Source organism: Acomys minous (assembly GCF_964271855.1).
Source record: "Acomys minous genome assembly, chromosome: 8".
Classification (NCBI taxonomy): Eukaryota; Metazoa; Chordata; class Mammalia; order Rodentia; family Muridae; genus Acomys; species Acomys minous.
Genome location: NC_140489.1, coordinates 32192412 through 32211301, shown reverse-complemented (window position 1 = coordinate 32211301; position 18890 = coordinate 32192412). Strand labels below are relative to the sequence as shown.

Sequence of the window (18890 nt, the reverse complement as noted above, 5' to 3'; positions counted from 1 at the left end):
CAACTTCAGGATTCTGTTCACGGCAGTTTATTGTTACAGCTCTTCTAGCAGGATGGAGAAAGACCCAAACCCCGAGCGGAGCTCTGCTTAAATAGCCAGCAAGGCGACGTGCTCGTCTGTAATTGGTGCTCAGTCTAGATCCTAATTATAATATTGCCAATGATTGGACGGCGATGTGACAACGAGTCAGCCTGTCCTTGCGCATGCGCAAGCAGTAAAACAGCGTCAGCAAAGAGAACCCGGAAGTCGGAAGCCGGCGCCATCTTGTAATGGCGGGAGCGGCTCCCGACATCTCCCCCTCTTTAATTATATAGAAGGCTAGTTTAGCTACTGTACACCTTCATCCCGTGCAATGGGAACCTGTGCCCTGGGAGGTGTGTTGAGACCCTGTACACCTGTAGCCCGTGCAATGGGAACCTGAGCCCTGGGAGGTGTACAGGGCTGCACTGAACAGCATCCTGGTGCAATGGGAACCTGTGCCCTTCAGGAATGCTGTGTGTCCAGGCAGCGTCTCAACGATTGAGCATACTAAGCCAAACTTGGGGAGAAGTTCCTTGCTCTACAGCCAACATAGCCTGAATTACGGCTTGATTTTTCAGATACTGTTGTTTTTTAAAACGGCAGAGCAACCAAAGACAGAGGAACAGACCCGCGAGCAGGCATATACCAAACATTCCCACACCAATCCATTCTTTAAAATAAGAAAATGCAGAATGCAGCCAAGAAGTAAAATCTCCGAAGGTAACGATTTCTGCTCGAGTCCCATTCAACTGTGCAATCTGAAAGACAAGTTGTCGGGATAGCCTTTCTGCTTCCAACGTCCAGTTTCCTGCAAGATAGTCTGAAATAATTCTACTTTGTTTAGTAGACACAGCAAAATCATAGCTTAGAGGGGTAACACACACATGTTGATAATGAGAAATGCAACTTGTTTGAATAAGTTGATATAATTCGTCCATTTGTTCCTGTATTAAATCCATTCTCTGGTTAACCAGACGCATGCCAGACAGGACATGAGCATTGAATTTCTCTTGGGTTACTAAGGCAGTGGCAGTCTTTTCCACCACTTGATTAATAGTCTCAGCAGTTTGTACTTGATGAGCCATAGCGACGGCTGCAGTGGCAGCTGCCGCTGCTGAAACAGTAATAGCCGTTATAATGGCTGCAGTAATTCCAAAATCACGTTCCTGTCGAATGAGATTCATAATCGGAAATTTCTCAGGGTCTGCCTCTACAGGGATAGGTACAAAGGTAGGCAGACGGACTATTAATGCCAATGACTGTGAGCCATTCCAACATTCCGCCAAAAAACAGGATGTGGACATACAGTTAAGATTTTCGGTATCATTACTGTCTGCAAGTAAAAAGAAAAAAGGGGGTCTAGTACAAATTGGGGAGGCTTTAAAAGAATGATTAAAAAGCTTTTGGTGATAGGTTATATTAGTCAATTTAAAAGCTTGATTCTCAGTGCCAGCTGTCTTAAGTAAGGCTGTTACATTCCAAAGTTCATGGTTTACCTGGCGAAAGGAAGAGAAAGCAGACAAGTCTGTAGTTGCCTTGGCCTCATTACTCAATATCCATTGAAACCATGGCCATCCAGCTATACCACTCTCATTGCCCTTATGAGATAATATAAATCTATCTAGTGGTGGAGAGAACTGAAACCCTAAAGACAGCTGAGAATTTGAGCTCTCTCGAGATTGACAGTCTCTAAACGTGGGAGGAAAACTATAAGCAGGAGTACACCAGGGTGCAGCTCTAAATTGAGTGGCATTCTTACAAGTCACATTATTCCTAAAAGGAATAACTGTTTGGCTAGTAATCATGTATGTGAAAACAGTGGTGCTAGCTGTTACATTTGGCACATGTTGTTTTCCATCCAGACTAATGGAAATGGACTGTAAAGGAACAGCAGCAGCCGAAGCCCCTGTACCAAGATCAATCTTCGGGTTAACAATTTGCTGTGGTTCCAACCAGGCACTTAAGTTGGCATGCTGGAGTCGAATACATGGCATGAAGCCATGAAATGAGAAGCAAAGAGTACCAAGCAAATGAAAATTAGACTGATTAAATGGTTTAGGGTCTTCCCCAAACGCAGTGGCACAGGGAATCTCTCCTTCACAGGAGGTGGAGAAAAAATGGGGAAGCACAGTTGAATTAGCATGTACTGGCATGGGCATGGGCCATGTTTTTGTTACAGCCCATAATTTCATGGCTAGGCTAAGAGTCAAGGACGGGAGGAGAAGAAGACAGATCAGGTTCCTGATTGGAGTCTTCATCATTCTTCCTGGATTCCATAACATCTTCAGTCCTGATGATTCTTGTCAATCTTGTCGGCACCCAGACAGGATTTTCCTGGTCCTGTGGAAAAACACAAACAGCTCCCCTGGATCTTATTAAAATAGGATCCGGTCCTTTCCATTGATTATCCAAAACATCTTTCCATTTTACTGTTTCTCTGGATGTTTTGTGATTGACGTGCCTGTCTGCAGCAGACCGTCCTTCAGAATCCAAATTTAAAAAATTTATAGTAAATAAAACAAGGGAAATTTTAGCTTTAGGTCCCATAGTAATGGGGCCTATTCCCTCCTTTTGTTTTTGTAAAAACATTTTTAACGTACTATGAGTCCGTTCTACCACACCTTGTCCCCTAGGATTGTAGGGAAGGCCCGTGACGTGGCGAACCTGCATTTTTTGGCAGAACTGTTGAAAAGTTTTTGAAGTATAAGATGGCCCATTATCAGTCTTGATTTGTAGGGGCTTGCCCCAGGCCGCCCAAGCCTCTAGACAATGAGCTATAACATGTGCGACCTTTTCTCCTGCAAGGGGAGTAGCATGAATTATCCCCGAGCATGTGTCTACAGAGACATGAACATATTTCATCTTTCCAAAGGCTGGAATATGGGTTACATCCATTTGCCAAATATGAAGAGGTTGTAGTCCCCTAGGATTAACTCCTATAGCAGGGGAATGTCTGAACTCTGCACATTTGCTACATTTTAGAACTATATCTCTAGCAAGAGCCCGAGAAATGCCAAATTTATATCTAAGAGTATTAGCATTAACATGATAAAGAGTATGAAAAATTGTAGCTTCTTGGACTGGATCAATATTAACAAAAATCTGTTTAGTAGCCTTGTCTGCCAAGGCATTAGCTTCTGCCATGGGCCCAGGAAGCAGAGTGTGAGCCCGTATGTGCTGAATAAAGAAAGGAGCAGTCCTTTGTCTAATAGATTGTTGAATATCCAGAAAGACTTGTAACACCTGACTTTTAGTATTAATAAATCCTACAGTTTCCAAAATTTGGACTGCTCTAACTACATAATGAGAATCTGAAACAATATTTAATGGCTCTGAAAACGTTCTGAGTACCTCAGCGACAATGGCACATTCTACAAGCTGAGGGGACGTGAAAGGGAAAACTTTCTGAACCACTTGACCCTGCACCACAAAACTTCCAAGCCCAGTGCTGGAGCCGTCAGTATATATATCAGTAGCTCCATCGATGGGTTGATTCCTTGTAACTTTTGGAAAAATAAAAGCATGATGCATCACAAACTGTAATAAGGGATGTTTAGGGTAATGATTATCTATTTTCCCTGCATAGGAGCATCTTAAAATAGCCCAAATATCAACGGTGGAACATAACACTTGTACCTGATAACTGGTATAGGGAGTAATAATTAATTGTGGCTCTATGCCAAAATGAGTAATTGCTAATTGAAGTCCTTTAATGGCTATCGCAGCCACACGAGTAGGATAATGACTCAGAATTTGACCAGGGGATGCTTGCGGATGTACCCAAAGCAAGGGACCCTCTTGCCATAACACTGCCGTAGGCTGTTGAGGGGATGGAATAATGCATAACTGAAATGGTTTAGCTATATCAAAGCGGGTCAGGAAAGCCTTATTTAATTTTTCCTCAACTAATTGCAAGGTTTTGGAAGCTTCTGGAGTGAGTTTTCTGGGCGAAGTAATAGCCGTGTCACCTTCCAAGAGAGCAAATAGAGGTCTAAGCTCAGCTGTTGTTAAATTTAATGAGGGTCGAATCCAGTTAATGTCTCCCATCAACTTTTGAAAATCATTTAGAGTCCGTAATCCGTCCTTTCTGATAGCAAGTTTTTGAGGGATTACTTTCGTAGGAGTAATTTTTGATCCAAGAAAATGCCCAACAATACCTTCCTGAACCTTTTCAGGGGCAATAATTAGCCCTCTTTTTTGAAGGGATGATGAAAGTGCAATAAATGCCTGATGCAATAACGCTTCATCATGGTGGCATAACAATATGTCATCCATATAATGACAAATTTTAATTTTTGGAAATCGCTTCCTAATTGGTCGAGTGGCTGCATCAACATAAAGCTGACACATGGTGGGACTATTAGCCATGCCTTGAGGTAGTACTTTCCATTGGTATCTCTGATCTGGTTCCTCATGATTTATACTAGGCAAGGTAAAGGCGAAGCGTTGTCTATCCCTAGAGTGCAATGGAATAGAGAAAAAACAATCTTTGATGTCTACTATTATTATATTCCAATATTTAGGCAAGGTTGACAGAAGAGGGAGACCTCTCTGCACAGGTCCCATAACTTGCATTTGTGCATTTATAGCCCTAAGATCATGAAGCAATCTCCATTTTCCTGATTTCTTTTTAATAACAAATATTGGAGTATTCCAAGGAGAGATGGATTGCTCCAAATGACCGGTAGCCAGTTGTTTTGCCACTAGCTCCCTTGCAGCTGACAGTTTCTCAGAGGTCAATGGCCATTGAGGAACCCACACCGGGCCCTCTGTTTGCCATGGTATAGGTATGGCATCCCCAATGGCCCCTAGGAAAAACCCAATCCTGTATGTTCTAATCTTTGCTCAACAGATATTGGGCTAGTCCTCCCTTGCAAAGCTTTTCCTAATCCTTTTCCTGGGACACATCCCATGTTTTTCATCATATTTTGACTTTGCTTAGAGTATTCATTAGTAATTCTAAAATCCATTTGTTTTAAGACATCTCTACCCCAGAGATTGACAGGAAGTGATAAGACATAGGGTGTAAAAGTTCCTTGGTGCCCTTCTGTATCATTCCAATGTAACTCCATAGCACTTATTGCAGGAGTTTCTTCATATCCTAATCCTTGTAGGGATTGTGATGATTGATTAAGGGGCCAGTCTTTCGGCCACCAGGACATAGCTATAATGCTGGTATCCGCCCCGGTGTCTAACAATCCTTTAAAGTCTTTTCCATTTACTTTTAAGATCATCATAGGCCGTTGGTCTAATTCTAGAGACAGAAAAGTATGTTGTCCACCAGATGAACCAAATGCCCTTGTCCCTCGAGGGGCTTTTTGGCCTGGAAACAGCTGATGTAAACTTGGTAGGACCAAGAGCTGAGCTATTCTATCTCCAGGTGCTATAGCACTAATTCCTTTTGGGGAAGAACATAATACCTTAATTTGGCCCTCAAAATCCTGATCGATAACCCCTGGATGCACTATCAAACCTTTTAAAGTGGTGGACGATCTGCCTATAATGAGCCCCACGGACTCCTCAGGTAATGGGCCAGCCAAATCTACTGGAATCGGTTGGCAGCCCATCATAGGGGTTAATACTGCTCTGGTGGTGGCACACAGGTCCAGTCCTGCTGATCCATTAGTTGCTCTCCTAATGGTTTGGCTCTCACAAACTCTCTGGATCTGTGTGTCCTGCGTTCCATGGCCCCATTGTGTTCCATAGCCCCATATATTTTTGGGCCCTGAGGTCTGGGGCCCTTCCTTCCGTTTTTTGAGTCCTCTTCCCCTTTTTCTGGTAAAGGCCTGCCCCTAATATCTTTGACTGATCTACACTCATTTGCCCAATGTCTCCCCTTCTGACAGCGGGGACAGAGCCCAGGTTGTTTATTAGCTCTTTCCCCACCAAATGCTGTTGTAGTTCTGCATTGTCGTTTTAAATGACCTGTCCTTCCACAATTGAAACATTTCATATTTGCTGCCTTTTGTGCGGATAGCACTGCAGCAGCAATCCCTGCATTCGTTAGGGGTCCTCCAATCTCCCTGCATGCTTTCATCCATGCATTTATTCCTTTCCCTTTCCAGGGAGTTATGGCATTTCTGCATTCCCTAGTACAATTTTCGTAGAGCAGTTGCTCCACAAAAGGCATAGCTGCTTCTTGATCAGGGAATACCTTACCCGCCGCCTCCATCATGCGCGCCACAAAGTCAGAAAATGGCTCATTAGCTCCCTGAACTACCTTTGTTAAATTTCCTGTTACTTGTCCTTTATTAGGTATGCTTCTCCAGGCCCTCTCAGCAGCCTTATTAATTTGTTCATAGACCTCAGGGGGATAAGTGGTCTGATTAAGTCTCCATTGTCCTTGTCCAGTAAGCATGTCAAAGCTCCATTGAGGATGTGCATTAGCGATATTCTGATTGGCTTGCACAGAGCATAATTCAAAATAAATGGATTTCCAATCCAGAAATTGACCCATGGATAGACATGCCTTAACGGTGTTATACCAATCATCTGGCGTCATGGCATTTTGAGTCAATCTTTCCACCAGAGCCACTGTAAAAGAAGCTCCGATTCCATAGGTTTGTACTGCCTCTGCTAATGCCTTCAACTGTTTAAAGTCTAATGGTGTATGCTGACGGACATTATTAGCATCTTGCCATACTGGGAAAGCCAGTGATATTTTCTTTCTATCCCTTTTTGAAATTAAGGTTCCAGATCCTTTTCCTACTGGTGACTGATCCATATGCCCTTTTCTCCCACTAGGGCGTGAGGTGGCGCCAAATGCCATCATATAAGGAGGCGGGTCAGGCCAGTATCTTTCAGACTCATATCTAGCTGCTTCCTTTTCCAGCTCGGCTTGGTCTTCCCTATTTAGAACTTCCTCTTTTTCTGATTCTGATGATTCTTCCTCTGTGGAGGACGTCTCCTCACTAGAGGAATCCTCTAACTTGAGATTTGTAAACTCCGTCAAAGTTGGATACAACTTAGGTCTAACGGAGTCTGTTTTCTTAGACTCTTGGTCTTTTTCTCTCTTGGACTCGTGGTCCTTGGACTCGTGGTCTTCCTCCTTTTTTATTTTTTCTTTTCCCCGGGTTTTCTTTTTAGCTTCCCTTTTCTTTTCTGTTTCCTTTTCTGCTTCTGATAGACTATCCTGGTGATCCGCTAAAGCTCTTTGTCCTGCTCTTACCTGTTCTTTGCAGTTCTCATCCTCAATGCATGATTTTATCAATTTATAAACTGGTAGGGTTCCTGGTCTCAAAGTTCCCCTCTCTTTTTCCGCCCTAATATCATTCCCTAGCTTATCCCAGCACCCCGCAGTTAAGTTTCCAGATATCTGGAACCAAGGAGCCACCCGATCAACCTCCTTTATAAAATTCTTTAGCACACGATCTGGGATTTTCAGTTCCCGTTCCTGGAGCAGCGCCCGCACTGCGTCCAAGATCGGCTTCACTTGAAGGTTTCCCATACCTCCTTTTTCTACAGGAGCGGGACGGCCGCCTCAGTTATCTTACCTGAGAATTAAGGCCAAACTATTCAAGGTCACACAGCGGATAAGCGCAAACTTTATCCCGTTTCCCACAATTAAGACACAAACAACAAAACACAAAGAAGACGAAACTAACAACGAGAAACGGGATTCCCCACTCCCAGGAAGTCATACCTTGCAGAAAAGTACCGCGGTTTTCACTCTGCCAGCGCTGAATCCTGTCTCGACGAGCAGTCGGGGTCCTTCACAGCAACCTTCACCTCGGGGTTCGGCAAATCCCGGGTTTCGGCACCAGATTGTTGCGCGCAGTCCCGCCGAAAGGATGACGCAACAACTTCAGGATTCTGTTCACGGCAGTTTATTGTTACAGCTCTTCTAGCAGGATGGAGAAAGACCCAAACCCCGAGCGGAGCTCTGCTTAAATAGCCAGCAAGGCGACGTGCTCGTCTGTAATTGGTGCTCAGTCTAGATCCTAATTATAATATTGCCAATGATTGGACGGCGATGTGACAACGAGTCAGCCTGTCCTTGCGCATGCGCAAGCAGTAAAACAGCGTCAGCAAAGAGAACCCGGAAGTCGGAAGCCGGCGCCATCTTGTAATGGCGGGAGCGGCTCCCGACAGTGTACCATGTCTTGTGTTGTTTCTGTTAAAAGAACATACTATTTATTTATAGAAGATTCACAGAATCAGAGACTTCCCAAGGCCTAGAACCATGGGTGTTTCATCTCTGGTGACTGAGGTGGTGTACAGGTTTACAGAAGCACAACATTAGCTCAGTTTAAACGTTTATTTAAAACAGAAACGCCACACCACTCCACCCTCATCCTTTAGCGTCTGGCTAACAATAAGCTGGCTCTTGAGCAAAGTGTTGGCACAGAGGATTAACACAGGCTATATTATAACTCAAGGCAACACTACTGGAGAGCTTCAAACACTAGCACTACAGAGAGGATAAGCCAGGACCATTGACAGAGTTAGCCATAGAAAACCATTTGAAGATATTTCTGCTGTCTTGCCTTTTACTCAACCCAGTACATGGCTGTGACTTTTGAACTGGTTTCTGTTTGCATAGCTGTGTGGTGGCAGGGGTAATCTTATTTATGGCTGTCCTAGGCACAATACTGGGAAGTGCAAATTGTCTCTAAGGCACAGAACTTAGATTCTCAGCTGGATTAATAGCAAACCTAGATTTCTCAAGGAAATATACTAGAGAAAACTACCACCATGCTCCATATAGACTTGACTCCCCAGGGCTCCTGACCCTCAACACTCACTGTCACTCCACAGTCAGCTGTAACATGCTCATGGCCCTCAGCTCCGAGCAAAGCAGTGCTCTTAATGAACACCTTAAGCCCCGCCTCTCAGGCCTGCTGAGATGGTATGCAGAAGGATACAGGACCTCAAAAGGCCAGCCAGTCCTGAAGAAAACCAAAGTTATATCAACATGATGAACCAAAACCTCTGACAGGATTTACAGGCAATAGCCAGACCCCTGAACTCATAACCTTACGTCGGGACTGGGCCCTTCCCATGTTCTGGGAGAAGGCTTCTGCGATTATATCAGTACTATTGTACAGTGAGACACCAATGATCCCATCAGACAGAGCTGCCCATCCTCAGAGATGGGGTCTCCTCCCAGCCTCAGCCTTTACACTACCAGTTTAAGGAAATGGCAAAATTCCTCCTGCAATATTAAAATAGATAGCAAGCCTTTTTGGTTTGGTTAAGTGAGACAATATTAATTTAGCTGTGTATAGCACAGAGGATGTGGTACTTATCAAAGCAGCTGCTGTGGCCCCAAACACAAGCAGTTCATTAGACCCGGTGAAAGCATAGGCTCACATTTAAGGGAAACCGTCAAATGCTTGCCCAGAAGGTTGGCTCTTCTAGGACATATACTGTCTGTGGAAAAGGTAGCTTGCTCCTCTCAACAAGAACACAGCAGAAGGGAGCTTGCCACCAATTTCCTCTCATTTGGCAGGTTCTACCTGTCAAGCTCTTGGGACCCCTAGGATTTGGTGCTGGCTTTGGCCACTCAAGTACAAAAGATACCGATTTGTTGGGTATGACATGGCTTCAAAACACACCAAAGGGGGAAAATACTGACTAGACATAGAAAGGGAGTGCCTGGGGCTGTTTATCCCAATCGGCCCCCTAGGGGCCTTGGCACTAGAGGTACAAAGAAGCCTTCACTGGGGCCAAGACCTCAGTGCCACTGCGGCCCTCTCTGATACCAACGCAAGGCACTAAAAGGAGTATGACCTCCCTCTTGATTCTCTTAGATACCTCCTAACTTGGAGGAGTCCCCAGAGCTGGGAAATCCCACCTTGTACTAACCATTGCCTCCAAGTTTGGCTATTGTGATGAGGGACCTGCCCTTTCTCAGCTCCTCACTGACGATGTTTCAAACAGCTTCGTGAAAGCAATGTACACTTTCCTCAAAAATCACTCAGCTGCACGAAGTACCTGAACTTGCTGAAAATAAGCCCTAGACTGACTCTACCAGAAAATTTTCCTGGACTCCAGGCTTCTGAGAAGGCATGATACCTTACCTCCCTCTGGAGGACCCTGGGCAACCTATTCCATCTTTACATGTTTCCTTCCTCCATCTAGATGTGCAATGCCTGGTGCTAAAATCCCAAGGCAGCTTCCAATTCATGATGAAAATAATAAACAGAATATGAGCTGCTACCAGTGCAATTAAGGTGAGTACTGTGTCTCCTCTTCAAAGGTGGGATCAAAAGATGAGGTACAGAGCTGCTGTTGCTGTAGCAGTCACTGATGACAAAGCCAGGGCCACAGGACCCTTCCATTCTCCAAAACAGTAAAATCACGCCTAGATCCTATCTAAAAGGCAATGCCACTCTCCAAGTACACAAGGAAAGTGCTTTAGAGCCTCCCTCTGCCCTGCGCTCCGTGTCTGCAAGTGAACAAAGCCAGGAAAGCTGCTCTCTGCACTTGGTAAGTGTGCGGTGAAGTTCTTTGGGTCCCAGTTTCCTGAGGGCCATGTGGGCTCAGGAGACTAGAGGCTGGGTCGACAAGAGTCTGTTCCGAGGAGGCACCAGGATTCCGAATCCAAGTCAGGCTTCGGATCCATTTCCACTTCTTCCTTTGCTGTCTGAGTTCCTTTGGAATGCATCCCCACCTGTGCAGACAAACAGCCCCACATTAGTAACAGTGCTGCTGGCTGTGGCACTCAGGACTGTGTTTTCAACACAGTCCAGTCTAGCCTCTTGTGGAAGGCTCAGGCGGCAGCCCTGTCTTGGAAGCAATCTCCATCTTTACACTTACACAGGTAGACTAACAAGTTTTGGTTTGCTCAGGCCTGCAGGATTTGGGTGGTGTAGTATGAAAAGTGAAATGGCTGGGGTCTTAGTGCACACCTTTAGTCCTAGCACTCAGGAGGCAGAAGCAAGAGAATTTGTCTCCATGAGTTTGAAGCCACCCTGGTCTATATAGTGAGTTCCAGACAAGCTACGGCTACATAGATCCTGTCTCAAAAAACAACAAGCAAGAACCGGGCAGTAGTGGCGCACACCTTTAATCTCAGCACTTGGGAGGCAGAGGCAGGTGGATTGCTGTGAGTTCCAGGCCAGCCTAGTCTACAGAGTGAGTCCAGGACACACAGAGAAACCCTGTCTCGGGGGAAAACAAAACAAAACAAAACAAAAACCAAGCAACAACAACAACAACAACAACAAGCAAACAAACAAACCCACCAGTCCCTGGGTAAAACAATATCTGTGCTTGCTGTAGCTGCCAATCTTATCCCAGGAATGTTTCATGGACATTCTTTCCCTTTATCTTTAATTCAAAACAACCATATAGAGCAGGTTGTATTCACATTAGGGGTAAATGGCAAAGCCAAGGAGTGACGCTTCCCTCACTCATAGCAGAGTCGAGATGGAGTGATGCCAAATGCGTCTTGTGCAAATGTTTTCCCCAAACTTTTTAACCTGAACCCACCGAAGTCGTAACTCTACCTTCTAGTTTCCAGAAAAGAGCATGTGTGCGCTCAAGCCACTGAATCTGCAGATAAGAAGGTAACTCCTGGAAGTGGATTTTTTTCCCACCACTGTGGGTTCTGGGGCAAGTGCTCTTCTCAGCTGAGCCGTTTCCCAGCCTTAAATCATTTTTAGACTCTACTTTTAAATGGTTCAGCAAGGGCTACGGATGTAGCTCGGTGATAGAGCATTTGCCTACTATGTAAGACACTGGGTTCAATCCCCACTATTGCACAAATAAATAAATAAAATGGTTAAAATAAAAATGTAGCAGGTGTGGTGGCACACGCCTTTATTCCCAGCACTTGGGAAGCAAAGGTAGTCTGCTCTCTGTGAGGCCAACAGAGTGAGTTCAGGACAGCCAAAGGCTACACAGAGAAATTGTATCTCAAAAAACCAAAACCAGCGCCCCCCCCAAAACAAACAAACCAAACCCAAAGGGCTAAGCCCAGTTAATACCTCGCATCTGGTCTCTGTGAACTTTCAAAGCAGATTTAGAAATTCAATTACTCTTTTAATGAATGCCCTCACCTGCTGGCCTCCTTCCAATTTCTTGTTCAGCTTTTGTAGTTGGGTAAAAATCTGGAGGTTTTCTTGCTGTAGCTTCTGCTGTTCATCCAGACACTTTAACACCAGACCCTGCAACCTCTCAACCTCCACCTGCAGAGTGCTGCATGCACAAGCGGGAGAGGTCAGTGCTTTCCCAGCACGCGGTCCTGCAGGACTCAGCCGCGGGGGCTAGGGACAGAAAGGAGACAATGCAGGAGGCTCTGCCAGGGCTCCCCAGCACAGACAACACAGAACAGGCGCCTTCCAACTGCCTTCGTACTAACTGCACAAGGGACTCTCAGTGCTTAAGCCTCACTGCGCTGCAGTTATCTAATTTGGGAGAGTTTTGCAAAAATCTTTTATTTTTTTATGTTTTTTAAAACGCTGAAGTGAGGAAAAAGCATGAATTTGTTTCAAACAAGTTCTGATCACAGTGAGGATCATAAAATGTAGTTGGTTACACTGTAGACGAGCTTGGTGAACAAAACTGAGGACACAATTTAAGAAGGCCAAAACAGGAGGCTATGTTCACACTCAAGTTTTAAAGGCTTTGTCACCATTCTCCTGGGAAGGCTTTCAATTATCCTAGTCTGGCTTTTCTCCTTTATATACTTTTTAAAAATAGCAGATCAAAGCTAGGTATGGTGGCACATGTCTTTAATCCTAGCCCTTGAGAGGCAAAACCAGGTGGATCTCTGAGTTTGAGGCCAGCCTCATCTATCGAGTGAGTTCAGGGCAGCCAGGGTTACACAGAGAAACCCTGCCTCAACCAACCAACCCACCCCCTGCCCCAAATTAATAATAAAATAAAAATATAATAAATAGCAGGTCAGCAAATAATAGCCTACATGTCAATTCTTACTTTCTTTGTAAACAACACTTTATCAAAACTCATTCATTATATATTACAGGTTGAGCATCACTAACATGAAAACCCTAAAGGCTCCTAAATCTAAAACTGTTTGAGCACTGACATGACACCATGAGTGGAGAATGTCACACTTAAGCTTATGAGATGACTGCAGTTCAGAATAGATACATTGAAATATGGCACAAAACGGCCTCCAAGCTATGTTTAAAAGGGCTCTATGAAACACAAATTTATGTTTAGACGTGGGTCCTAACCCTAAGATATCTCATTATATATATGCAAGTATTCTGAAATCCAACAAAATGTGAGATTTAAAAGACTTCTGGGTCCCAGTCATTTGGATAAGGGACACTCAAATTTGTATTTGTGACTGCTTTTGTGCTATGATGTCAGAGTTGTACAATCCACAAATAACTGTGTGGCTTCTCTAGAAGAAGTGTGATGTCCTCTGAGTTGGAGCTGATTTGCACAATTTCCTATCTCCACAGGTTGGCTGTGTATGCACTGTTCCTTTAGTGCACTACAGGCATTACTTCTTATACATAGCTCAATCCACTGTCATGGTGTCATGAAAACTGAGTTTGTGGGGTAGGAATTTGGCTATTTGTGGAGTATTTGCTTAGCATGTACAAAGCTCTGGGTTAGACCCCAGTACTGCATAACTGGATGTGTGCCATGCCTGTAATATCATCATTTGGGGAGCTGGAGCTCTGAGGCTGGGAGCAAAGGTCCTGCTCTTCCAAAGGTCCTGAGTTCAATTCCCAGCTACCACATAGTGGCTCACAACCATCTATAATGTGATCTGACGCCCTCTTCTGGCATGTAGATATACGTACATGTAAATAGAACACTCATATTTTTAAATTTTTTGTTTTTTTGAGACAGGGTCTGTGTAGTCCTGGCTGTCCTGGACTCACTTTGTAGACCAGGCTGGCCTTGAACTCACAGAGATCCACTTGCCTCTGCCTCCGGAGTGCTGGGATTAAAGGCGTGTGCCACCACACCCAGCTAGAGCACTCATATACATTAAATAAATAAATAAATCTTAAAAAAAAAAAATCAGCCAGTAGTGGTGGTGCACACCTTTGATCCCAGCACTCGGGAAGCAAAGGCAGGTGAATCTCTGTGAGTTCAAGGCCAGTCTCATTTGGGAGGTGGAGGCAGGAATAGCAAAGAAGTTAAAGGTCATCCTCCACCCTGGGCTCAGCTACAGAACTTGTTTCACAAAAAAACAAACAAACCATCACAACAAGAAGACTAATTTGTAAATTTACCGTTCAGTTTTTGTACTTCTGAGGAAGAGGGGAAAATACCTTTCTGGTGCTGAAAGGTAGAGTGGCTTTTAGATTGACCGAGAGAGTGTGGCACTGGCCCAGGGAGCTGGAGGACATGGTGAAGCCAGGGGACCCTAAGGACTCACAGACACTGTCTACCTAGCTGAGGTTAAGGACACAAAACTCAGTTACCCAGGCTCCTACTGGGGGCTGGTGTTGTGGGGGAACTTCAGATGCGACTTTGAGTCCTTGCAGCTCTTCATAGGGTAGGGTGTCCTTCTCAGATTCTGAAAACGCCGCACTTAGGGGAGTTGGGCTGTCAGGCATGGGGATGAACTCTGCATTTTCCAGCTCCTAGGTCCACAAGAAAGAATCATATCAGTTTGTTTGCAGCAATTTACTTTCTCCCAAGTTCCCCTGTAGCTTTTGCTTTCACTCTGTTGTGACATCAGCACCCTCTAGTGGGGCAGAAGAGTGGCGGTTAACAATGTGTCGTCTAACCTGCAAACTGCCATCTTTCATCAGTGATTCAAATTCAGACTCAAGTTCAAGAACAGTTGTATCTGGTTCACTCCCCCAACACAAGTCTACGCACACTCTCTGCTGCCCAGGAGGATGGAGGTGTGCGGTGTCCTCTGCTCTCTATCTTCAGTTAACCAGTCAAGTCCTATTCGTGGATCACTGCCATCTCTTTTTGCAAAAACTTAAAAATTCCACCACGTGTAGTGGCAATGCCTTTAATCGAAGCACTCTGGAGGCAGAGGCTGTGAGTCTGAAGCCAGCCTGGTCTACACTGTGAGTTCCAGGCCACCCCTAGGGAGGGGGGTGGAATCCGCAAACTAAGTATCTGCTGGCCATGGTGCACATACTAGTGACTGAGTCAAGAAGAATAAAGCAAGAGGTGGGTTAAGAGCACCAATAAAACTCAGCAATTTCATCACCCTAAGAAATAACCACTATTACAGTGGTACCTAGTCTGGTCCACATTTTTCTGTGCAATGTATTTTCTGAAAGAATAAGGTCTGGCTGATAGAAATTCCATCTTTTACTATAATATGCTTCCTCAGGACTTTCTAGAAATGCCTTTCTCGTGTCCTCCCTCCTAGTAGACGGTTACCCTGTAATGGGGCAATGACGCCCTCTAGATACCACAGCTAACAAACAGAAGGTTCAGTGCTATGAATGGGTGACCTTTTTTGGAGTTGTTGGCAAGTGAGGGTCCAGAGACCCCCAAACTTCACAGACGATGGCCAGTGTTCTTGGTTGCCCTCTAGAACTTGACAGTAAGACCCTATTGCTCACTCAGGAGACAGAGGGAGGAGCATCTGGGTGTTCAAGGCCAGTCTCACCTACATAGTTCTAGGACAGCGAGCGATACAAGTGAGACCTTGTATTTAGAAACAAACAAACAAACCCTATTGCTGAAGACATCACATAGTTGAGTCATAGAACATAGAAAAACCAAGCTGGTACTCCCTGGAAATCACTACTGGCAAGCATTCATATCGCTGAAAGTTACTATACACCACCAGAGAGAAAAAGTAATCACCACAGGGAATTATGGTGCATGACTTTAATCCCAGCGCTGTGAGCAAAGGCAGGCAGATCTCTGTGAGTTCAAGGCCAGCCTGGCTTACAAAGGGAGTCCAGGAGAGCCAGGGCTCTGTAACAGAGAAAGCCTGTGTTGAAAAACCAAAAAAAACCCCAAAAACAAAAAACCAAAAAAAAAGCAGTCACCTAGTCACTAGCTGTGAGCCCTTCAAACTATAAAGACAACTGGCCTGGCAAGACATGCTCACTGATGCACAGGGGCATGAATGTCACTGGAGTAACCAACCCCTTTCTAATTAAATTTGAGGCCTGCTCCACAAGCTGAATCTCCTATCTGACACTGTTACTGGGGCCAAAAACATAGCATAGAGAGGTCATAGGCCCCAGGAAAAAAATCTACTACGATGACTACTGCTTTGTTAAGTGGGCATAGTATTAAGCTGACTCCTAATGACTTCCTGCTATATTCATAGATCAGCATGTCTCTCAACCTTCATCAGAGAAGTTTCTTTCAGCAGTAGACAGTGATTTAACACAGAGATACACACAGCTAGTAACGGTGAGAGAACGAGACCCAAGAGTTCTCACTCTAAAGGGGACAGCTGTATCATACGCTCTCCTCCCAAGGCTCAGGGATCATTGTGGAAGAAGAGGATGTAGGTGACTTTAAGAAAACATGTTCCTGGACATAGCAGGACAGGTGCATATGTAAGTTCACAGCAGTTGTGACAGCATGCCTAAGACTAAATCCTGGCTGAGGCATGAAGAGAGGAGGTGGGAATGCAATCCCACTCCTAGCTAAAGACCTATGGGTAATTGCTAGCTGCTAAGAGAGGAAGAGTCAGTCTTCTTAAAGGTGTGGCTCCTAGTAGGTCAAGTCTACTCCAGTGCAAGGACGTACATCAAGTCTAAAGGCCGGGCAGGGTGTGGTGGGGCAGGCAGGGTGTGGTGGCGCACGCCTTTACTCCCAGCATTCAGGAGGCAGAAGCAGGCAGACAGCTGTAAGTTAGCTCAAGGCTTAAAATATAAAGCGGGGACAAAGTTGGGTTCATAGGAAGAGTGGAAATGGGAAGAGTTGGGGGAGAGGGGTGAATTAAATATGCTCAAAATAAATGCACAACATTTTCAAAGAACTAATGAAAAAATTATCTTTAAGATATGTTGCAAAAGCCAAAAAAGACAAAAGAATTTACATTCACTTTAATGATGCTGGCATAAAGGATCTGGGCCCACTGGAGGCCCATGCCTTTAATCCCAGCATTTGGGAAGCAGAGGCAGGTGGAACTTTTTGAGTTCCAGGACAGCCAGGGCTACAAACTGAGCCCCTGTCTTAAACCAAAATATAGATGTGAAAGTGTGCTACATCCTCTCTTCTTAGAAATGAAAACAGAGGCGGGTGTAGTGGCACACGACTTTAATCCCAACATACAGGAGGCAGAGGCAGAGGCAGGTGACCACTATGAATTCAAGGCTAGCCTGGTCTACAAGGTGAGTCCAGGACAGCCAAGGCTACACATAGAAACCCTATCTTGAAAAACCAAAACCAACAAAAAAACAAAACAGTAACAAAAAAACAAAAAACAAAAATCAAAAAACAAACAAAAATAAAACAAACAAAACAAAACAAAAACAAAACAAAACAGAAAAAAAAAAAAAAAAAAAAAAAGAAAGAAAGAAAGAAAAAAGAAAAAGTGAAAGCCGGGCGTGGTGGCGCATGCCTTTAATCCCAGCACTCGGGAAGCAGAGGCAGGAGGATCACTGTGAGTTTGAGGCCAGCCTGGTCTACAAAAGCGAGTCCAGGACAGCCAGGACTGTTACACAGAGAACCCCTATCTTGACAAAAAAAAAACCTTACAAAAGGAAAAAAAGAAAAAGTGAAAACAGGATTGGCTTTGTGGTGTGTTCTTTCCAGGTAGAATCTGAAGTCTAGACTCCTGTCTAAATTAGTAGGGCACAAGAAACTGAGACCTTGGCAATCCTTACTAGTTCCTGCTATGGACTTATCTGAAGAATCTGTTCCAAGAGAATTACCTTCCGAAGCCAGCCAGGACAGGAGCTGCTAGCCCCACAACTGTTCCCCATGGCCTCTGTGGGACTCATTAAACCTTCCATTCCACGGTCTGCTTCCATTGTTCCTCGGAAGCCTCCACTTTGATCTGGAGTTTCAGATTCCTGTTGACTGTCTTCCTCTTCACCGCCACCGCCACCACCACTGCCGCCGCCTCCTGGGCTGGAGCTCTGAAGCACTGGTACATGTGTGGCACAGATGGAGAGAGCTTTGCTACGTTGCTGAGATTAGCGATCTGACTATCTGATGACCCCACTCATTCACTCCCACAAAAGTTCCTAGAGCAGCTTGCGTGTTCTCTCTCTCTCTCTCTCTCTCTCTCTCTCTCTCTCTCTCTCTCTCTCTCTCTCATTATAGATGGTTGTGAGCCACCATGTGGATGCTGGGACTTGAACTCTGGACCTTTGGAAGAGCAGACAGTGCTCTTACCCCTGGAGTCATCTCTCTGGCCCCCTCCATGAGACATTTTATGGGCCCAAATTTTTATTCTATCTGTCTGTCTGTCTATATGTTTATTTAGATTTTTTAAGGTAGGGTTTCTCTGTGTAGCCTTGACTGACTTGGACTCACTTTGTAGACCAGGCTGGTCTTGAACTCACAGAGATCCACGTGCCTCTGCCTCCCAAGTGCTGGGATTAAAGATGTGCAGCACCAATACCTGGCTTACATTTTTTTTAAAAGAAAGATTTATTTATTATTTGTACAATAAGTATTCTGCCCGCATGTGTGCCTGCCCACCAGAAGAGGGCACCAAATCTTATTATAGATGGTTGTGAGCCACCATGTGGTTGCTGGGAATTGAACTCAGGACCTTTGGAAGAGCAGCCAGTGTTCTTAACCTCTGAGCCATCTCTCCAGCCCCTCTGCGCCATCTCTCCAGCCCCACATTTTTTTATTGAGACAGAATCCTATGTTACCCAGGCTAGCCTTGAACTTGGCAAGTCGCTGAGGATGGCCTTGAACTTCTGATCTTACTGCTACCACACCTTCCCAGTGCTAGGATTTTAAGTATGTGCCACCATGCCAGGCTTACATAAAGGTATTATGTTATGATCACCATAATTCATGTCCATTTTCCAAAT

The 18890-nt window shown here is 44.8% G+C and overlaps 1 protein-coding gene across 2 annotated transcripts in view; it reads right to left on the bottom strand.

Annotated features, from left to right (window-relative positions):
- Window positions 1–11: 11 nt before the first annotated feature.
- The window catches only part of NEK9 (NIMA related kinase 9), a 48991-nt gene continuing 30112 nt past the window's right edge, over window positions 12–18890 (bottom strand). Inside the window, exons 19-23 of one of the 2 annotated variants that reach the window (XR_014780819.1) lie at window positions 17772–17986; window positions 14382–14543; window positions 12027–12233; window positions 7664–10636; window positions 12–2361 (exon numbers count right to left, since the gene is read on the bottom strand). Coding sequence is in view for 1 of the 2 variants with exons in the window: in XM_084791164.1 (XP_084647290.1) it covers window positions 10514–10636; window positions 12027–12233; window positions 14382–14543; window positions 17772–17986 (707 nt within the window). In the remaining variant the exon portion in view is untranslated. Of the gene's footprint in view, window positions 10637–12026; window positions 12234–14381; window positions 14544–17771; window positions 17987–18890 lie in introns of both variants that reach the window. The other variant, XM_084791164.1, reaches the window with a different exon arrangement.